The following is a 23,414-nucleotide window of genomic DNA, read 5'->3' as shown; positions in this document are numbered from 1 at the left end:
GTGTGGTACTAATGGTATGGGAGCTGACCTTAGGTGGTAAAGAGCAAACAATTACTGTTTATTTTTCATTATATTTATTTTTAGGGTGTTTTTTCTTTTAATTAGAAGGTGACATTGATTTTTCTTAAAAAATATGGTAATGGTATATAGTAATTTTCTTAAAAAATGTCATTTTAAAGGCAAATTTAGCAAATCTTGATGGTCATTCTCATGAACTGAAATTTGAGACATATAGCCCAAAATAAAAATTTGTTATCTGTTTCCTATTTATTTAGCAACGGGTAATGACTTGCTTCAGAGCATGGGAAGATTGGGCAATTTATCCAGAACCATTTTTGATCAAACTACAAAATATTTTCTTAGGACTTGTAAATATTATTGAAGAAAAGGAAACAGAGGTAGGCACTCTGTATTTATCTGGTTGTTTTTAAAATTCGTTTCTGGGGTGGAGGTTTCTTGGAGTTATGCTGCATTACATATGCGAGGTATATTTCTTTGTGAAAAATATCTGTTGCTTACCACTAAATAGTGGATTTTTATTGCTGGAACCCAGGAGTCGAAATTACATATAACAGGAATTGTCTGTCTTGTGTCCTTATGTGAAAATTGATGAGTGGTTTTTTATTTAATGACCTAAGACTTATGATATTAATAGTAGAAAAAAAGCAAGTAATAGAGCAGTATATATGTAGCATGACTTTATTTTGTTAAAGATAGCTATATAAGTAAAATATGTGCATGAAAAGATGCATCACATGATAGCAGATATACACCACCGTTCTGTTGTTTTCCTTTACCTCCTAAATAATTACTGAACCCTTAATGTTTAATTCTGCCTTACTAGTCAAGCTACTATATTTTCACTTTCACTCCTGCAGGATCTTCCTAATTGACCTTACTGTTGTAACCCACATGGTCCTTGTTTCAGTTTCCTAAATGTGTGTTTTCACCTACCATTGGCCTGTATACGTGTCCTTCCCTCTTTCTGGGACTTATCTTTACCTGAGATCCTTCAGATCTCAGCTCAGATATAACCTTAGAGAGCTTTCTCTGACCTCTTTAAGTGAAACTTATTATGCTAATAGTATGCCTTTTTGCTGTAGCAGTTACCATAGTTACAGATACGTATATATTGTTGTGATGATCTGATTTCCTGGTTTCCCCACCCCCCAAAACAACAACAAAAACCTTTACCAGGCTCTGTAACAGGGGGACCAAATTTGTTTCTGCTCATCATTTCCTTACATGGTACCTGGCACCAGTGAACACTTGGTAAATGTTAGATAAATGCACAACTGACTGCTTCTTTAGCAAACTGGATGATAGAATATATATTCTTACTATGTTCTTACAATGTACCTTGGATTGTGGGTGTCCTGGTATGTTGGCTTGTACTGGATTACAAATTAATCTTACAAGCAGTGTGACTTCAGCAAGCAAAGGAAAATGTTATAATAGTACACATTTCCATAGGATGTTCCAGATGACCTTGATGGTGCCCCCATTGAGGAAGAGCTTGATGGTGCACCTCTGGAAGATGTAGATGGAATTCCTATTGATGCTACTCCCATTGATGATCTTGATGGAGTCCCTATAAAAAGTCTTGATGATGATCTTGATGGAGTGCCTTGTAAGTTCAAATTTCAAACTGATTAAATCTAGCTAATAAGTTTGGTGACCAGAACTCTTAATTTCCATACATGCTGATATGGAAGAAGGTTATAGTTTCTCATGAAGGTATCAAGTTAACTATTTCTGATTTTTTCAAAATTCAAATACCCAGTAATACATTTATTTGTATGCTATGTATATAAAAGGCCAAGAAAGCAGCATTTTTTCTGGTCACATTTCTTTGCTGGGACAATCAGCCTTCTATAACATTAGCAAGTTTCTCTTTTTGTCTTAATTGTCAGGAAATTATAGGCAAAATCTTGTGTTCAATTATGCATATTCCTGGGTACCTGGTTTTATCAGTTCTGTATTATTATTAGTTTTTCTAACCTACAACTTCAGTTTTCCTAGCTGCCTAGAACCATTTTGAAAATAGGAACTGTACACAGCTCTTTGGTACATTTGAATTATATGTTTAAATATTGAATAATGTATGCAGTTTTGTAGAGATTTGTTAAAGATTTGTTTTACTTCTCAACTTCTTCATTTGCTTAATATATTACTAACCTGTATTTTCTGAATTGATATAATATATACTGTTAAAAATTTTGCCCTCAGATGCAGAGAATTGGTTTAGTCATAGTCCTTGTTCTCAGGATTACGGTTGGTCCATCCGTGTCCTTATTTTACTTTGCTTTTTAATAGTATGGTGAACACCCATGAATGTAATACTTTGCATCATCCCGTAGTCGTCAGGGTTAATGGCTTATCTTTCCCTAATAGTGGATGCAACTGAAGACTCAAAGAAGAATGAGCCTATATTTAAAGTTGCCCCATCAAAATGGGAAGCTGTGGATGAATCTGAATTGGAAGCACAGGGTGAGTAAAAGTAAAATGAGTATTTTTTACATTAAGTACTTAATAAGTTATTTATTGGTGTGCTTGTATATATGTTTTCCTTTTATGTTTTGTAACACATTTTAACCTTAATACTCAATGTTACCGTATTTTGTGTCTAATGTACACTTTTATTGTGGTTAGTGTTGCTGTTACAATTTTCTTAGGTCCTTCAGTTTGGAGGCTTTGAGAGTAATGAGATATCACTGAAAACCTTTCAAGTTAAGGCATTTTAGTAGTAAATGTAGATAGGAAGCTGTACCTACGTAGAAATCTACATAGAGGTCAGTTTCAGAGAAACTTTTTGATTTGACCCTCCCATAATCCTAGACTGATTAGATGCCATTTAGACCTGTCTCACACTTACTTAGACCTGTATCCTAGTGCTAATAATCCATAATTGTTACTATTTGTAGGTTCTAATGAAATCTTAATATTCAACACAGAAACAGGGATGACATTATTCATCACTTCATGAATTTGAATTATACTGTAGGTGTGAGGAAAGAGAATTGGCATATAAATAGCTATTTAGAGAATTGATAAACATAGATAAAGGAAACTTATGTAATATAAACTTTTCAGTTCTAAAGCTTGAGCTTCCACTGTGCTGCTGCAAAAATGCTAGTTTACCTCATGGAATTACATCCTCATTTTCCTTCTATTCAGCTGTTACAACTTCTAAATGGGAATTATTTGACCAGCATGAAGAATCAGAAGAAGAAGAAAATCAAAAGTAAGAATCTAAGTTCCAAATATACTGTTTCTTGTTCATATACATTCCCTTTTTCATTAAGAGATATAGTTGAAATAATAGTGAAGTGGAAAACTTCACTTTTGCTTTCTGGTCTTGATGGATCTGGTTTCATTTTGCTTGTGAGTTTTTTACGCTGGGTTACATTCTCACTTTGTAGTTACTAATTGGTCAACTGCATTTGTTTCAAATCTTTGCCATCAAATATTGTTTTGGGCTCCACAAAAAGTGGTTTTTAAAATGTGAGTAGGAAAGGTTATACTCCTTTCTTTTGGATTGTACATTGCTAAGAAAAATACTGCATTATGGCCATTGTGTTAATTTAAATATAAACCTTTCAGAAGAACTAAGAATGAATACAAAGGAAAAAAATCTTTTCTTTTGAAATATAGAGAAATAATTTTGATTTTGCTGTTTGGTAATCACCCCAAAATTGTTTCTGTATTTGACACTCTGCTCTTAGATTCTCCTGCAAGTTTATATTGGTAGGTTTTAGGAAGTGCTTGACACTTTTCAAAATCATTGCAAAGGGAGTTGATTTTATTTTATTTTTTTTAAATGAGTAGAAGAGATGGTTATCACAAACACAAAGCACAGGTTACTGTCTTTTAAAATTTTGCATTCTTCTATTGTTCTCAGATGGAAGTGAGAGCAAAGAGAAAGCCCCTGTGTGTCCTAGCACAATATGGGCATTTGTGTGGATTTAATAAATGGGCATTTGGATTGTTGGGAAAATGTGATCAGTCAGCAGGCTATAGAAACACAGCTTGATATGATGGTGAAAACTTGTCTACAATGATGTTTTTTAGAAATGTTGGTGTGATTAGAACAAGTCAGCAGTGATGATGACAAAATATTTACAAAATATAGATGTGGCTTGCTAATGGAAATAGCTGTCTGAGGCTGTTTAGGAATACACAAATTGAGAATAGTTTAGTTCAGTTTGCTTTAAAACAGTGGTTTTCTGAACCCTTTTTATGTTCATGATCCTATGATTAGTAACATCTTATCATTTTAGAATCACTGCTTTAAAAGTAGTATATGTACTCATAAAATAATTATTTAATTTAGGGGGAAGGAAGGATAGAAAAGCCATTGAACTGAAAAAAGTATTGTTTCATTAGTTTTATTTCTAAAGGTATTAGGTTTTTTTTTTTTGGCATAAAACTGATATTTGTGTTAATGTTTGGAATATGAGTACATTTTAGCATTGATGTTGAAATAATCATACAATGATGGAAGCCTGGATCACCAGAAGTATAATTTTAGATTTTTCATTTTTCTTAGGAATTCTCGGTAAATCATAATAATGTAAACATAACTGAAAGTACAAAGCAAGGAAAAAAAGCTTTTGCTCAGCTTCTGATCCTTGAAATTTTCTCATGCCTCACTACTACTCTCTAGTGGCTGAATCCTAAATGCCTTTTTACTTAAGGCTGATTTTGTAACTAGTAATTACTGTATTTTGTGGCAATATTGTGATTTGTGGCAGAAATGTGATTTTTAAAGCACGTTTTGGAGAAAAGTTACAAAAAGCAATTTCATTTGTATTGAATACTGTATTGATTTAGAATCTTGAATTTGCATGTCTTTTTAAAGAACAAGAGGAATAAGCTATGATATGATTTGAACCTCGAATTGTGACTAAAAGCTAAGGCCAAAACCAGTTTAGAAAAACTGCTTAAGCCTTGAAAAAATTATAATAGCAATTTAAAATATTTACATATTTTAAATCATGAATAGAGCTCATTTAAAAAGTCTTAAGTAATATGGTTAAATGTTAATGTTCAACCATCTAGACCCTTTCTGTGTATATAAAAACATGCATAGCTCTTTGAACGTAAATGATGTAATACTACTGTACATACTATTCTGTGACACGTTTTTCATTCAGTATCATTGGTATTATTCCATTTTAATCTATTTACCTGTTCTGTGTTCATCTATTATTGAAAACAAACATTTGGGTAAGCATACAAGGATGTTTACCAAAGAATAAAATTAGAAAAAATTTTACAGGCTAGAATTGGTTAAGTGATCAATATCTGCTGTATTGTATTTTATAGTAACTGTGACTCAGTTTAACAAAGTCATGTCCTTATTGACTCTTCTAGAATAATTCTTCAGTAAACATCCCTGTTTACATAAACAGACATACACTTCAACAATCTAAAAGCATCTGAAACACTTGTAAAATTTTGTGTACCATAAAACAGGAAATTCTTGTGTTTCAAAAAAAATTAACTAAAAAGTATATTTAGGAAATTACTGACAAATTAATGAGAAATATTAAGTAAAGCTTTTTTTCCAAAAAGAATATTTTTAAACTGTTGGTTTGGACTTTTTTCTTCCTTAACTAATACTGTATTTAGTTGTACCCATATGGTGATATTAATGATTTGTGTGGTTCTGAAGATGGAGTTAGTAAAATATTTTTGTAATGTCTAGAAAGGACCTTTGGTTGAGAAATTTAAAAACTAGTATCAGAATTTTCTCAGTATCATATCTTTTCTGATTCTGAATTGACAGCCTTTCTTTTTATCTGCCTGGTGTAAATTTTTCTGTCATACAAGGAAGGTCTTATTACGTAAGACTTTAATTAAATTTTATTTGGAAAGAATTTGTTTATAACCGTTTTTACATTGTTAGGAATAATTCTACATGTGTATTAAAAGGAATCTTTCTACTTATCGTAGAATGTCCTTAGTACCCAAATACTAACAGAAAGGCTTGTGAGGTTCAAGTATTAAAGGCAAAACAGCATTTGTTCTAGGTTATGCCAGTAATGTTGTTATCACAGTCAACATTGTTTGTAGGAATTTTGTTTGTATATACATAAACATTCTGAGTTTGTTTGTACATGGGTATCTTGTTTTGCCCAGATTTATTTGCCAATAATACATACACACACACAACCCAGTCCCAGAATGTAAAATATATTTTTTAAAAAACCATTCATTCTTTGTGCTTCAAGAACATTTTGTTAATCCTGTACTAGCATTGATGACCAGCTTTACACATAGTTTCCTATTTGTGTTTCCACTAGATTGCTTCTGGAAGGACAGGAGAATTTTTCTTCTTTGTATTCTAAGTGACTTACTCATGATAGTCTCTCAGGTTTTTATTTTCTTCCTGTCTGACCCAGAACCAGTGCAACTTTCAGAATCAACTAAAATGTGAATACTGATATTTGCTAATATATAAAATGCATACATTGCTTTGTTATTAAGGTTATGTGCTAATCAGGTAAGGTCTTTACCGGCTGTATTGATTATTTCATAGTAACTGACTCAAGCTCATGTAAATTTTCTAGATTGATTATAGGCTCTGCTGAAGTTACTAAAGTCTCACATACAGCTTTTTTAATTTTTATTTTCATTTTAATAGTTTTTGGGGTACAAGTGGTTTTGGGTTACATAGATATATTATTTAGTGGTGATTACTGAGATTTTAGTGCACCTGTCACCTGAGTAATGTACACTGTACCCAATATATACTATAGTCTTTTATCCCTCACCCCCTCCCATCCTTCCATGTCCCAGAAGTCCATTGTATTATTCTTATGCCTTTGCATGGGTAGCTTAACTTTCACTTATAAATGAGAACATACAATATTTGAATATTGTTACTCAAAATAATATGAGTGAAGTAACTCAGGAATGGAAAACATGAAGCTTCTTGAAATCACTCTGAACTGTGAAGTATGCAGAAACTAGATTATTCGTTTCATTTAACTGCTGCAAGGAAAGTTTGTTACAAATGGAAGGCACACAGATAACATAAGCAGAATTTATTAAAGTATGCTTATGTTGAAGCTCACACATTTTCTGTGGAGGAAAGAAGTGTTTTATAAAATTGTCTATAAAATATTGATCAAATATTTTGCAAAAAATGCTTGAGGTATGAATTGTCCTATTATGTTTTGGTTGCATTATTTAAGCTCTAAGACAATGAAAAATAAAATAGGTGGACTATAAAATATAGTACACTCTTGCTGTCTTGACATATAATGTATTCTGCTTATTTCTAAAGTCAAGAAGAAGAAAGTGAAGATGAAGAAGATACTCAAAGTTCCAAATCTGAAGAACATCATTTGTACTCTAATCCAATCAAAGAAGAAATGACTGAGTCCAAGTTCTCTAAGTACTCTGAAATGAGTGAGGAAAAACGAGCCAAACTTCGTGAAATTGAGGTTGGTGTTGCAGTGAAACTTAAATTACACTTTATTGGTTTTTCACTTTCTCCACCAAACTAAGCTGCCTCATTGCATTATATCTTAGTGCATACTGTTCCCTCTCTCTGCTTAGAACTCTTCATACCAGGTGACTTTTCTTCAGGCCTCTTCAACCATCTTTTCACTCACAGTAGCCTTTTCTTACCCTTTTGGACTTGCTTGCTTCTTCCTATTTATTACTGTGTGATTTTATATGTATTGTGAGTTATGTATGTGAATGTGTATTTTGTTCGTTTGCTTACTTGCTTATTTAATGTCTTTCTTCCTCAGTAGGCTGTACTTTCCATGAAGAGAAAAGACCATGTCTGTTTTCTCTTCATCATTGTATCTCTAATACATGGCACATAGGAGATCCTCTGAAGAAATGGATTCTAATATCTAGATTATATGTATATACATATGTAATACATTATATGTTAGGTACTATGAGAAATCCATTTCATTTTGAGTGTTCATAGTATGTAACTAGGAAAAAGTAAAATATTTCTGGCATGTTCTAGTTAAGTTTACATTTTATTAGGCTCATTTTTAATGTCTGTACCTGTAGTATGGAGGAGAGTAGACATTGAGTGGGTCTTAATACTAAAAAATGGGGAAATGTATGGAAGAGCCCAGACTATCTCAGGCAGACATTTCCCTCCCTTTTCCCCCTCCCCTCTCTCTTTTTTTTTTTTTTTTGGGGACACGGTTTCTCTCCGTTGATCACGCTGGAGTGCAGTGGTGTGACCATAGCTTACTGCAATGTCAAGCTACCAGGCTCAAGAGATAGCCTCTGGAGTAGCTGGGACTACAGATGTACACCACCAAGCCCAACTAATTTTTTTTTTTTTTTTTTTGCATAGAGCTTACGTCTCACTATGTTGCCCAGGCTGGTCTCGCCCTCTCCTTTTTAAATGCCTTTTGTTTTGTCCAAGGCTATTCAGACATGTCAGAGAGAGAAGGGCTTTGTAATGCCCTCAAGGGGATGAAATATTCCCAGTAAATGCTAGCAGGAGTTTAGCAATCAGTCTCAAACCTCTAAAGAATGTATGAGAGTGAATTTTCATACTGTATACATTCATTGAACAGTATTTTTGAATGCCTACTGTATGTTAATACTGTCTCCCTTACTAACTTATGATACCTGTCACGTTGATTACCTCATTGCCACTTCTCCACATAACCACTGTTGGGCTGATACAAGTTCTTGCCCACCTCTTTGTCAGACATCACCGAACTGAAAAGTAAACAGAGACAGCATTTTGTTTTAACCTTACGTAGAGTCATCGTGGTGTCATTTATAAGTAGACATGAAGGATTTTCAGAGTTGATTAGTTGATTTATTTTTTCCTGGGATGTATTCATACACATTTTAAATATGATTTTTAGGGGGATAAGATGTGTGTCAGTGAACACACTCACGTGTGCACCTTTTCAACCTACATATGCCCCTCTTTTACGCCTCTCACCTTATGAGAAGCTCTGCCTTTCTCTGACCTGATGAAACTGTTGGAGTAGAAACAGACTCGAGTTAAATAAAAATACATTTTCTTGATAATAGAAGCTATTCCCTTATATAAATGCCCCAACTGTTTAGAATGTTCTATTTCCTTATTAACTTAAAGAGAGGAAACCATATAATTTAGCTTTTTTGTTAACTTAGGTGGTTTTTACAAATCTTATTCTTCCACCTTGTATATGTGTATATGCAATACACATGCATGCACATTGCACACATACACCTTATATGCATACATTTCCATACTACATGTGCTCTTTTGTAATCTAGCCTCTCCTTTATGTATTCAGTGATTATTTCTCCTGCTTTCTTAGGTACTGCCTCTTACAACTTAGTTTTCTTTCTGGGATTTGGACTATGAACTAAGTCCTGATTTTAAAATGTGTATCTTGGCTTCATCTTAGAATTATCTAATCCTTCTCCTGTATTTCCCCTGAGAGATTTAGTCATATGGAATAAAGTTCCACAACAGGTGGCAAACTTGGACTAGAACTCAGGGCTCATGAGCTTTATCCCAGGGCTTTTCACAACTAGCTCTCTTCTCTGCCCCTAAATTTGGATATCCATTTCGAGATTTAGAATCCAGTGAGTACTAACCCTTTTATTGGAGAACCATTAAATAAAGAATTAAGTTCTAAATTAGTTTCTCTAATTAGTTCTATTATATTCTATAGTATATATACAATAATTTTGCATCTCCACATGAGTCCTAATAAAGATACCTATAGCTGAACATTTTTTAGCATGGAGTAAATAAAAACCAAATGATTCGTGTTATAAAACATGCTTTGTAAAAACTCAAAAATCTTGTAGCTATATGATGTGGTGGTGGCCAGAAGCCAGTTCTTAATCTTTCAGATAACACTGAGAGCAGTGCCTAGGCTGGAGTTACCTTTTCTCATTCTGTTGTCCCCATTTCTACCAACAAGTAGAATAGTGGGTGGGGAACCAAGTGGAGGGTCTTTTATCTTGTTGGAAGAGAGGGATCACTTTCTGTCCTGGTCCCTGAGGAAAGAGTGAACAGTTGAGTCGGAAGGTGATAACTGTCTGTTGCCTGAAGGCAACAAGGGAGGGATGGTTAAGCCATTGCATGGGCCACTTCCTTTTGTGTTGAGACCCTTGATCATCTGTTTTCTGTGTGTCTTGGACTTGTGCTTGAGCCTCGGTTAGACTATATTAACAGGAACTATAAGTAGGAATTGTATAGTGATTTTTAAAAAGATGATCTTAGGAATCCCTCCTCTCCCCTAAGTAACATTCAGGTCTATTGTTTGACTCTTTTTAACCGAAAGCGATTTACCACAAATACATTCTGTGGAAGAGTCATCTTGGTCACGAGAGGCTTCACACAGTGATGAACTTAGCTATTTATGTTGCCCACCCCACCCCCTTGCTTTCTTAGCCTTACATCTTATCTTTTTAAATGCAGTCATGATTAAAACACACAAAAAATGTAGACTTTTAGAGAGCTTTGAAAGAAGAGAAGGAGAGAACATCAAGCTCTGATTATAAAAGACCCTGATTATAGAAGTGAAAATATGTCTGAAATTCCACCACTTTGGGAGGCCAAGGTGGGCAGTTTGAGACCAGCCTGGCCAACAGGGTGAAACCCTGTCTCTACTAAAAATACAAAAATTAGGCATGGAGGCTGAGGCAGGAACCTGGTAGACTCTGTCTGGGAGGTGGAGGTTGCAGTGAGCTGAGATAACTGCCACTGCACTCCAGCCTGGGTGAGTGAGACACTGTCTCAAAAAATAATTAAAAAAAAAAAAAAAGCGAAAACAGATGGAAAAAGGACAAAATTGGAGAATGTAGAAGAAACATTCATGAAGTCAAAAATAGTGAAAATGCCAGTTGGGGCCAGGCATGGCGGCTCACGCCTGTGATCTCAGTACTTTGGGAGGCCGAGGTGGGTGGATCACCTGAGGGTCAGAAGTTCGAGACTAACCTGGCCAACATGGTGAAACCCCATCTCTGCCAAAAAAAAAAAAAAAAATTCAAAAATTAGCCAGGCTTGGTGGCATGTGCCTTGTAACCACGCTACTTCGGAAGCTGAGGCAGGAGAATCGCTTGAACCTGGCAGGTGGAGGTTGTAGTGAGCCGAGATAGTGCCGCTGCACTCCAGTCTGGGCGACAGAGTAAGACTCCATCTCAAAATAAAAAAAAAGAAAGAAAATACCACTTGGAATGGGGAGAAATGGTAAAAACTAAGTTGTAGTAAAGGGGGTAAAAAGCAAATGAGGTCTTGTTTTGAAGTATAAATAAAATACTGTAGCAGCATTTAGTCCATTTAAAGGATATATCAATGTCTGAATAAAATAGGATAAAATGTTAGCATCTACAGCAATTTCGTGGGACAAGAATGTTTCCTGTTTCTCTTTGAGTAGAACAATATTGAGCAGATTGGCAGCCCAGTGGTACCATCCAAGATCCATGTGCTTTCTACCACTTGGAGGATCTTCCAGGTCCTCATACTTTTCCACCTTATTAGTCCTCCCTTAGAAATTAAGAAGAAGGTATTTTCACCCTTGTAAATTTTTTGGGTAATTTAAGCTCCTTTAAGCCTTAGGGTAGTTTTTATTTTAACTACTTTGTGAAGTCTTTATTTTTAAATTCAAAATAAATAATGAATTTATTCTTTTTACTATTTTTATATAGTACACAATTTTAAGATACTTATATCTCCAGAATAAAAAGCAAAGTTAAGCTCACTTATTGCAGGTTTTTTCTTTCCCTGTAACTGATTTTACTAGTTTTTTCACATCTTTATCCATTGCCATTATATATTATATGTATGTGTTTGTGTGTAGGTGTATTGGCCAGAAATCTCTGGGTAAACATCTATCTAGGTGGTCTGTTTTTACAAACAATGCTACAATGAATATTTTGTACAAATACCTTTGTCCACTTATATAGGTAATAAGAGATGGAAGTTTTTCTGTTTTGTTGTTTTTTTTGAGATGGAGTTTTGCTCTTGTTGCCCACGCTGGAGTGGAATGGCACCATCTTGGCTCACTGCAACCTCCACCCACCGGGTTCAAGCGATTCTCCTGACTCAGCCCCCTGAGTAGTTGGGATTATAGGCATGCACCACCATGCCTGGCTAATTTTGTATTTTTAGTAGAGATGGGGTTTCTCCATGTTGGTCAAGCTGGTCTCGAACTCCCGACCTCAGGTGATCCGCCTGCCTCAGCCTCCCAAAGTGCTGGGATTACAGGCGTGAGCCACTGCGCCCGGCCTGGTCTGTTTTAATCAGTATTTGCTCTTACTGTCTTATAAAGTACCCTCCAAATATGATTTAACCTTTTCTTTGTGTTTTGATGTCTAGTGGTTGCACTGTGAGTGAGATCTTCAGACTGTGTGCAACTTTGTGTGTTTGGTCTTACATGAGCTGAACCGGAATGTCACAGCCCTCCCACCTTCCACCCCCGCCTGTTTTTTAAAGATGTTTATCTGCATTCTGCTGACTGTCATATCTTGCTGGCAGTGTGCTTGCCTTTAGCAACCTTGCTTTTCTGATTTGGGGAACCAGATACCAAATTTGTTATAATTGTGTTGAGAGTAAGTGGGTTGGTTCTTACAGCCATGAAGCACGACTCATGGTTTTTGAATCCTCTCATGACCAGAGAGGGCTCCCATCTGGTCAGCTGATTTTTGCCTAGTTGGACTTGTCTGACAGTTGGCCTTCAGGTGAGGTTATATTTTGACTAAGTACTAATTAGTTACTATTTTGCTATAGAAAAGAAGCAAAACAGTGCTTGAGAATCTAGAATGATGAAAATGCTTATTTTTAAAATGTTTTATTTCACAGCTCAAAGTTATGAAGTTTCAGGATGAATTGGAATCTGGGAAAAGACCTAAAAAACCAGGCCAGAGTTTTCAGGAGCAAGTAGAACACTACAGAGATAAACTTCTTCAACGAGTAAGGAATAAGTATACCCAACAATACACATTTTTTGAAGTTATTTATTTGACTACCTAGAATATTGGTATACCTAAAAATGATTTCAAATTATATCCTTTGTATAAATTTTGAATACTGGTAGACAATTAGAAACATTTGAAATTTGATTTTTTAAAAGTGTTTGGATTGGAAAGGAGCTGAAAGGCAACAGCACACTATTTTATTCTGGGTACTACCTGTGGACAAGAAGATTAATTCTGCTAACAGCATGCTTTTGAAACTGGAAAACCCTTCAGGACAAGTCACATTTGTGACGGTGAGACACCAACAACCCTGAGAGGTGGTACAGAAAGAAAAAGATGGAGGCAGGGTTTGGGAAGTTCTGGTGTTGAGAAGTTTATTTCATTTCTCATGGTTTCCAAGGAGGGACAGCAAGTGGTAGAATACCTCATTGGTGAGCTTTGAGTGTTTGAGGCACTTTATCTTCTCGTGCATCACAAAATTTATAGGAACATGCAGAGAATTTTAGAACCAGGAACTCCAGGAATTTTGTTGAGACTGCTATTAATTTTGACTGTCATTGCAAAGAGTAATAATAATAATGAGATTATATAGAAAGTGAAATAGGAAAGAGCCATAAAAAGGGAACTTACAATCACTATGAAGTTGTTAATATACAAAACTGGTGTCGGGGAGGAGTCTGGTAGAGCAACTGTGGTGCCGCTCTCTGCTGTGTACTCCTAGGCAAGTCACTGTAGCCTGCTTTTTCTCTGAAACTGGGTTGATATTCCCAATTTTGTAAGATTATGAGTTAGATAATAGCTACTGTTATTACTGTTACTCTTCATTATAAGTATTTTAGCTATACTATGGTTCCTGTAAAGTAGACATCTGAATCAGGAAATCATTTTCATTATCAATCAGGAAATGCATCCTACAGATCACCAGAGAAGTCAGTCTGCTCAGCACTACTCTTTAAAAAGTTGCACTGTATATATTTGGAAAAAAGATAAATGAGATTTTGTAAAAGATGCTACTTATGGCCAGGTGCAGTGGCTCACGCCTGTAATCCCAGCACTTTGGGAGGCCGAGGTGGGCAGATCACCTGAGGTCAGGAGTTCGAGACCAGCCTGACCAACATGGAGAAACCCCGTCTCTCCTAAAAAAATACAAAATTAGCGGGGCATGGTGGCACATGCCTGTAATCCCAGCTACTCAGGAGACTGAGGCAGGAGAATCACTTGAACCTGGGAAGCGGAGGTTGCAGTGAGCCGAGATGGCGCCATTACACTCTAGCCTGGGCAACAAGCTTGAAAAAGCCTGGGCAACAAGCTTGAAAAACTCTGTCTCAAAAAAAAAAAAGATGCTGCTTACCTATACCCCCATATTCCTATTACGCCTTGAGATGCTCACTGTTCTGATGGTAGCAAGCACAAAATGAATAATACTTACATTACCACTTTAGTCTCCTTGCACTCTATGATTATAATTGGAGAGAAGGAACATGATCCTTGCCTGATTCTGTAAATAGTTGTATTAGAACACAGCTATGCACATTGACTTAGGTATTTTGTAGGGTGGCTTTCACTCTGCTGTGGCAGAGTGGAGTAGTTGTGACAGAGACTGTATGTGGCCCACAAAGCATAGAGTATTTACTGTCTGGCTCTGTATAAAAAGTGTTTGCCAACTTCTGGTATAGGCTTTTTTCACCTTTTAAAAATTAGAAGAATCAGCTATCACATAGCTTGCTTGATGCATATAAATCATAGAGAAATTCCTGTTAATGAAGAACGAACTTAGTTTTGTGGATTTATTGTCCGTAGCCACTCCTTTGTATGCAGAAATCAGAATTTCAAATGAGAAGTGACAGTTGTAGCATGCAAATATGTTATTTTTTTGGTTTATTGTAGAGTCATGTAGTCAGTTTGTATTTAGGATTTAAAATTTGCAGTGTAATTGGTACTTGTTTCCCACTCATAAAATTTTGATGGAAGATACTATGAATAACCATTTTCCTTTTCCAGCCTTTTTTCTTTGGTAAGAGCTCTTTTTGATTAAATCAACTTGTTTATAGTTAGAGGGATCACTTTCTACTGACTATTTTATTGTAACTTGTGATGGATAGGGCAGTACATTGTTGGCTTTTTCTGATTCGAACTTTTCGGCAGGTGGGACAGTAGGGGAAGAGCTCTGATTCTAGAGCTTGGTCTCAAATTCTGACCTGACTCTCCTATGTGACCATGGACATGGTACTTAATCTTTCTGAGTCTCAATTTTCATCTCTAGAATGAGGATAATAATAATTTTCTTAGGGATGCTTTAAATGATTGCATGAAATGGTCTGTGGAAAGTTGTTTAGTACATTGTTTGGCCTGTGGTAAGCACTCAGTAAATGTTTAGCTGCTGTTGCTAGGATTAGTTTTATTTAGTATAAGCAAAAGAAATGACTAGTTTTCCCTGGAGGCGTAGATTTTTTTAAAAAACAGTATTGTACCTTAAGTAGTAATTTTAAAAATTATTTCCTATAAGAGAAAATATTGTTATATAAATGAGATTAACCCAGATTGATATTTTTAAACAACTTAATATTTTCTATAAAAAATAACAGGAGAAAGAGAAAGAGTTAGAAAGAGAACGAGAAAGAGACAAGAAAGATAAAGAAAAATTGGAATCTCGCTCCAAAGACAAGAAGGAAAAAGATGAGTGTACTCCGACAAGGAAGGAAAGGTATAACATTTCTCATATTTAATGCATTTAGTGGTTTCAAGATTTGCAGTGGTGTTTTATAATATTTTCATTATTGATGCCAGCAAACTGGAAATGTTTGTTCATGATAAACTTGTTTGGGTCCTGCTTGCAGAAGGCGGAAGTAGCAGAGAAATGGGGCATTTAGTTGGCACTTAGTTAACTGGGTGCATCATCCCTTCACATGGTTTATATGGTATCCTTAGCCTTAGTTCAGTGCAAGAATTCAATTACAGTATTAGATATCAAACCTGAGGCTTGTGTAACAAAACAACTTGCTAGATCTTCCTTGTTGCATCCAATTTAAGCATTTTTTTCCAGTATTTGTGCTTGAGGCTGCTACTTGTCAACTTGAGTCTTAGTCTTATCTTTAAAGGAGATTGTTACATAGGCCATAGGTCACTTTAAGTCTTCATTCTAATCAAAAGCATTTCTCTTTCCGTTTTTATTTCTTACTCTCACAGTTCCTAAATCTGATTGAGTAAAGAAAATTGTTTCCTTTAACTGAACTGAGGTTTTCCTAATAAAAAGACCAAGCCGTTGCAAATAATAATCTAGCTTAGTCACTCTACAGATAGTTACAAATAACAAGTTATGCCAATTGGTTAAAAGTTTGCTACTTTTTTGTCTTTTATTACTATTATGACATAATTTTAGATTTATAGGAAAGTTGCAAGAATAGTATAATTGATAGTTACCCTTTACCCACATTACCCAAATGTTAAAGTATTTCTACTTTCGCTTTATTCTTCCTCTTCTGTCCCATCTCCAACCATTTAAGAATAATTTGCCAACATGATGCCCCATTCTCTTAACCACATTCATTTAACCACAATAAAAATAATCAGTTTAGGAAATTAACATTTAAAAAAACTGATATTTAATCCAGAGACCTTAATTGAATTTTGCCAGTTGTTTTAATAACCTCTCTCATTGCAAAGAGAAAATCCAATTTAGTTGAATTCAGTTGTTGTCTCTTGACAACCTATCTTTAAGACTTACTTGTTCTTGTTACAAAGGACTTTGAATATTGTTAAAAGTAACATTACATGGTTAGAATAAAAGTTAGAGTAAGCTGGTAGGAATTAATAGCTAATTTAGTAAAGGAAAATGAATACCTGATCCTTTGCTCATTTATGGAATGTTTTGGGGGCTTTGTTTCATAGGAAGAGGCGACACAGTACATCCCCCAGCCCATCTCGCAGTAGCAGTGGTAGACGAGTGAAATCCCCATCACCAAAATCGGAGCGATCAGAGCGTTCAGAAAGATCTCATAAAGAGAGCTCACGGTCCAGGTCATCTCACAAAGATTCTCCTAGAGATGTTAGCAAAAAAGCCAAAAGGTAAATGCAAGTCATTTTTGCTAATATTTCAGATACTAGTTTCCTTGTCATTTCATCAGCTTTTGAAAATAATTTGGTTGGCATACATTTTTTTTTTAAGGATTTTAGAAAACCAAAGAGGTACACTTTCATTTTTGGTTATTCCTTCCCACCTCCTCATCTCGATCTCTTTCATGACTGAAGTGAAGGCTTCTAACAAGTGAGGACCAGCCAAGAATTTTAAACATCATATCCAGTGTTTTCTGTGGAATAGGGTTAGCTGCTTTACTTTTCATTCTGTTCTTTAGTTTCTATAGAATATTATTGGATTTTTGTCAAAGCTGAAAGCAACATACATTTTTCCCCCATAGCAATATTATTAGCAAGTTCTTGGGTAGATACTTTTGGAAATACATATCATAAATACATTTTTTTCAGTATGTATTTTAGTATTTCATATACTTTTTTCCTTTAGTTCCAGAAAAATGGTTCAGAAATGTATTATTTATCTGGTGATACATAGAGGAATTTTCCTAAGAGCTAAAACTGCTTTATATGCTAATACTTTATTACTGTAACTATTTTTAGTGAAATCTTTATAGAATAGATACCTTTCTCCTTTTCTAAATGGCACTTGCATATATATGTATGTATGTGTTATATATGTATGTATATGTACATGTGTGTTTATTGGTTTGAGTAATCTTCATACACAGCACTTACAAAATTATAATGTCTTAAATGATGCCCTTGAACGATACTGCAGTAGTTGTTTGCTTCAAGGTGATAAACTTCAAAGCTGCTGTGTTTTTTAAATTTTGCGAATGATCTTAGGTGCAACTTTGAACTTTATCTTGTAGATTAAAGGTTCAAATTTGGGGGTTATCGGTCACTTGGGGAGCTTGTTAAAAATGCGAATTCTTAGTTCTAACCTCCAGAGATTTTGATTCAGTAGAGCAGTGATAAGGCACAGAAATCTGTCTTTGTAAACAAGTGCTCTACTGATGATCATTGATGCAGTGCATAGTAAGTACAAAATAAATCCGTGTGTGTGTATGTATAATAGAGTTTAAAGTTTAGAGGTTCATAGTCTTATTCCAGTGATTTTTCACCATGCTCTGTTAAAGGTCATTTTCAATAGTTTAAGGATAATCAATTTTGATCACATGAGTTCTTTCTTTATCAATTGGGATTTTTTTGTTTCCTTAGATCACCATCTGGTTCAAGGACACCTAAGAGGTCTAGGCGATCACGGTCTAGATCCCCTAAAAAATCAGGGAAGAAGTCCAGATCCCAGTCCAGATCTCCACACAGGTCTCATAAAAAGTCAAAGAAAAACAAACACTGACGTAAATTTTTAAGATGCTGTCACTTATTGGAAATGCGATTTGTTTTGTGCCTGAATGGTCTGTTTTTTAAAAAAACAAAAACAAAAAATCAAATGAAAGAGCATTCCTGGGGTTTTTTGTTTGTTTGTTTGTGTATGCATGTGTAAACTCATGAGCAACTGCATCTGTAGATGTCATTGTTTTATATTGTGTAAATTACTTTCATTGTGGCTATTTCTCAAGATGAAATTTTTATTGTTCTAATGGATTTCATCAGAAATGTGTATAATGGATCTGCTGACAGTAGTAGTATTTTGTTTTAGGATGTTGTGACTTAGCAAAAATAATACAGATGTCTTCCCCCCTTTTGTAGCTTTGACAATTTGAATTAGATTTCAAATAAAATCTGAACAGAAAACTATAATGTTGTTTTTTTGCCCCACCGGTGATATTAAGTCCCTTAAAGTCCTACTGAGTTTCACACTACTGTTGTGTTTCTTATACCTGATGCACTTTATAAGCCCCAGTGTTCAAGTAGCTTAAGTTTTATATTTACTAAGATGACTATCCAAATTAAGGAGCCTGAGACTCCTATTTGGTGGTTTGCTAACCATTTTCTTTGATAAGTTTCTCTTGGGTAATACTAATACCCACATATCAAAGACTAGGTAGATATGGCATGGCGTTTTGTTAGTGGAATGCCTGGATAAAACATTTTTTCACAGAAGCAATATGATTTCCATACATCCAACTTATGTTCTGAGCAACTACTTACTTTTAGGGGGAAATTAAATATCTTTTCAATTCCTCTTCTATTATGAAAAAAGTTTATTTGTCAAACAAATTTTCTAACACGGTTTGGCCATAGAATAATTCTCTTGTATGATCGTTGACCTTTTATAATCTTCTGTAGGCTATCTTTCAAACACTGGCATCAGAATATTTTTTACAAGTTTCTGTTTAAACAGCTTAGTTGGTTCCCCGCCTACTCCCCCCACCCCCGCCCCCAAGAGACTTGGGTTTAGTTGTAGCTTTAAATAAAATTTAAAAATAAAATGTATTTCAGGAAACTTAGTATCTAATGGTTTGTAAATTCAAGGTTCAAAAAGTTGATTTAAACCATTTGCAGAGTTGAACTCTTATGAAAATAAATTTGCTACGATATGAGGAAGAAATAAAACTTGTGTAATGTTGGTCATAATACTGCTATAAATATAATAAAGGGTTATGTAGAATTGAACTGACACTATTATTTGTGAATCTTGATTTCAATTTTTTATGTAGACACTTTATACAGTGGTTTGATGGGTTTTTTCCTCCCTAAAAGAGAAAGTAGAAAACTATTCTAACAATTGATTATTTTGATTTAACTTGCTTTTTTAAAAAATCTTTTCAACTTGTTTTACTTAATCTTGCCTAGTCACAAAATAAGATATGCTGTACCCATGGTTTGGAGAGTAGCTATATTAGCTGAGCAGTGAGATACACTATTTCCAAACGGTGCACACCCACAGTAGCTTTGGAAATGAACCAATCGCTGTTTTACTTGATGGTTCTTATCAGCATGCAAATATTGCTTGAAAGTCATTTCCTTATTCACTGTTTTGTTAGTCCATTTTGTTAGGAAACATTAATTCCTAAAAATTTGTTCAGAATAATTAAAAGTGAACATTTGGTGCTGATACTCAAAAACCTATAAATGTAGCCATTTAAAAAATAACATGTTTTTCTCTCCTGTTCATTGCCTGGGAGAATGGAATTTTATATAACTACCTTTCTTTGCAAAAATAACGGTAGTGTCGAGTTGGTGGTGATTTTGGCATTCCATCTTACACTAGTTTCTAGTATAGGCTTAGAAATAATTGGTCAGGTAATAATCTTTCCAGTCAAGTTGCAAGGGATGCTTATTTCTCTCTCTTTAAAAAAAGACATCCTGCAGGATTGAGTAGAAAATTTTAGGTCAGTTTTGGGTGCTTATTTGTAATATTTTTCCTACTACATTGGAGTTTAGCAGTTCTTTTTTTCTGGATCCACATACAAGTATCATAGTTTATCTTATAGTGGGTGAAACTGACTTTCTTTTGGTTGGGTGGGTAAGGATTTCTTAGGCCTGATAGAATATATATTCTGTGAAATTTGTTAATGTACGTATTAGATTGTATTGGATTTTTTTTTCTTGAATTTTTAGTGGTATTATTAGATAGGTTATTTCCAGTTTTACTTCATGACAGAATATCTAGAGTAAACCTACTTAATACCCCCATGGATTCTATGAAAGTTTAATGGGATCAGAAGTTGGTGACTTATAAGGGGGAAGATATTCTACCATATTTTAATAATAACATTATTCATGTTTCTTGTCCGAAGGACACTCAAGTTACAGAGCAAAATTTCTATAGGTTCACTAGAATGTTCATAGGCATGGTCTTCCAGTTACAGGAAAGATCATGTTCTATCTGTGGACACCTATTGTCCTCTACCACAGCTACTTGCTAGAGTTGTTCAGGGCATGATTTAGGCTCTTTACCCTCCAACTTAATGTTTATACACAGGAATTGTTTACTAGGTTAATGACATTTAACTCCCCTCTCTTCTGTAGGTGAGAGAAAATAAGTAAGTGTTGGTCTGTTTCTTACCAAAGAGAGACAGACCTATGATGGAAAATGATCATGTCTCTGAGTTTTTTCTTTAACGATATAGTTCCTTGTTATAGATAGTAAGCATATGGGAATTTCTGAGCTATAACATGTTGAGAAGTTAGAAATTAAAACTAACACAACAGAAAGTGCTGAATCAAAAGATGCTTTTATTTGGCTCAGAATATTATTGGCTTTTCTGCTAAAGGTGGCAGACGTTACTCTACACAGACCTGATTTTTCTTTATTGCAGACCATTCTTGTGGGCTTACCCTGAGACTTTATCCCAATTAATGAATCTTGGAGGGAATACTTGCTTATTTATGACTTATGTATATCCCCCCAAACTTTAATATTCTTGAGCACTTGAAAATACTTTTGAGAAATTTTAACTGTGATTAAATTTAGGTTTATTAGAAATATTCTGTACACATTTGCCTCCATGGTGGCATAAGTTCTGAAAAATATGACCATGACAATAGTTTATCATCATCATTGTTATTCAAAATAAGGGTAAATAAATCTCTGTATTGCCAAAGTGACTTAAACTGTTCTGACCACACAGTGTGATTTCTTTAGCAGAAAAAGTTGGTTTTAAAAATAAATAGTACCACTTTTCTAAGACTGTACAGTTTAAAAATAAGGTTTTTTTGTTTGTTGTTTTCCTCTTAAGTTTTAGTGAAAAGCTTTATTACAGAAAATTGTGCAGATACTAGTGAGGATACTAGTATAAGTTTAAAGGAACATGTGACTGTAAAATCTCACATTTACAAAGTGCTTGGTGTCTTCATTATTTCACACGCATGTTTTAGAATAGATTTTAGGGAGTGTTTAATTCATTATCCTTTTGACTTTTAAAATTTTTGTTACCAACTTCGTAGGACTTAGATAATATATAAATAAGTGCAAATTCCAGGGGAAGTGTTGAGATGATAGACTAAAAGGTGGGAATGTGCTGCTGTTCCGTGAGCCTTGTTCCATTGTTGAAAATTTGATGCCTCAGTGTTTATTCAGTACCACCTCATGGAGCTTCAATGTAAATGGATTATATGTATAATTGGTAATTTGTATAGTTTTGTAGATTGTAGATTAAATGCACTCATCATGTCACATGTAATTGTGCTTGGAGTATTTGTGTTTTATTATTTTACTTCAACGGGTTCTTGTCTGTTACATCTCCGGTGATTTGAAATATCAGGAAAGACAGTTTGTCAGAAATGAGAGTAATATAGTTGAAATCAGTTGGGCTAAAATATTCTACAGCAAGACAATTTCTTTTGGGTGAACTGATTCTATAATTTACTTTATTTTGATGTAAGGATTAGGTTTATTGTTGAGCTGCTTTCCAGATCAGACTGTCACTTTATAGTTTTTCTACATAAAGATTATATAGTTGCAAACAAAGGTTGTGAAATTTCCCTTTTGTTCTTTTTGACTTTTAATTAATAAAAGTACATTGTTTTCATAGCAAACTTAGACTGTCCATGTAATTTTCTCCATATTGTTTTTCAGATGCAAGCCCAGTTAATAATTAGTTTTTCAGCAGCTTTCTCTCAAGTGAAATAAGTGATGTGACATGTTTATCAGTTATGGCTAAAATGTTACATTTTACATGTTTAAACTATAATCAGGTATTTTCATGCTAGTGGTTCTCTTGGTTAGGAAATTTCATTTCCTTATTGCTGCCTTTTTTAAAAGTTATTTTATTCTGTTTATTTCATTGAGGAAAATTTTAAACATTCTACAAAAGTAAATAGTACAGTGAACCTTACATACCATCAACATGCAGATAACAACTTATATGTATCTCTAAATACTTTGTTTTTAAAACATGCCTGCAATGTCACTGTCACATTAACAAATCATTGGGTCCTTTTAAAAAATGACAGTTATTTTAATTGTGAGAAGAGGCTCATAACAAAATTTACCTCTTAACAACATGGTGTTAGGTATACTCATAGGATTACGCAGCTGATTTCCAAAACGTTTTTTGTCTTGCAAAATTTGAAACTCTGTACCCATTAAACAACTCATTTCCCTCTTCCTCCCCTCTCTCTCAGTATCATCATTCCACTTTCTGTTTCTGAATTTGACTACTCTAGGTACAACATACAAGTGAAATCATACAGTATTTGTCTTTTTTTGAGAGTGCTTTATTTCACTTAGCATAATATCCTCGAGGTTCATCCATATTATAGCATGTATATTGTTTTCCTTTACAAAGCCCACTTTTTCTTTGCTTCCATATTATGGAATTTGAAAATGATTTAGCCCAAATGGTTCGTTAGTATTTTCTATTGTTGATCAAAAACTTCAAAAGAGAACATGTAATACCAAGTGTATATGCCAACTACTCCACTTTCTTTATTTTTTAACCATTTTCACAACTTTTTGTGCTTTCTGTTCTCTTTAATGATTACATATGATGTACTTTGATAACACTTCATATAATGGGGTACAAAATACACTTGAAACAAACTGATTG

The 23,414-nt window shown here is 34.5% G+C and overlaps 1 protein-coding gene across 4 annotated transcripts in view; it reads left to right on the top strand.

Moving 5' to 3' along the window:
* U2SURP (U2 snRNP associated SURP domain containing) overlaps nucleotides 1–22,401 on the top strand; it is a 57,565-nt gene extending 35,164 nt beyond the window's left edge. For all 4 annotated transcript variants that reach the window (XM_025375450.1, XM_025375447.1, XM_025375451.1 and 1 more), the window contains 9 exons: nucleotides 276–398; nucleotides 1,474–1,630; nucleotides 2,395–2,490; nucleotides 3,178–3,244; nucleotides 7,295–7,454; nucleotides 12,806–12,916; nucleotides 15,507–15,625; nucleotides 16,810–16,986; nucleotides 18,175–22,401. In XM_025375450.1, the coding sequence (XP_025231235.1) occupies nucleotides 276–398; nucleotides 1,474–1,630; nucleotides 2,395–2,490; nucleotides 3,178–3,244; nucleotides 7,295–7,454; nucleotides 12,806–12,916; nucleotides 15,507–15,625; nucleotides 16,810–16,986; nucleotides 18,175–18,313 (1,149 nt within the window). In that variant the 3' untranslated portion in view covers nucleotides 18,314–22,401. The remainder of the gene's footprint in view (nucleotides 1–275; nucleotides 399–1,473; nucleotides 1,631–2,394; nucleotides 2,491–3,177; nucleotides 3,245–7,294; nucleotides 7,455–12,805; nucleotides 12,917–15,506; nucleotides 15,626–16,809; nucleotides 16,987–18,174) is intronic.
* Nucleotides 22,402–23,414: the final 1,013 nt, after the last annotated feature.

Source organism: Theropithecus gelada, chromosome 2, assembly GCF_003255815.1.
Source record: "Theropithecus gelada isolate Dixy chromosome 2, Tgel_1.0, whole genome shotgun sequence".
Lineage (NCBI taxonomy): Eukaryota > Metazoa > Chordata > Mammalia > Primates > Cercopithecidae > Theropithecus > Theropithecus gelada.
Note: the sequence above shows the minus strand (reverse complement) of the source record. Positions and strands in the feature narration are given on the sequence as shown.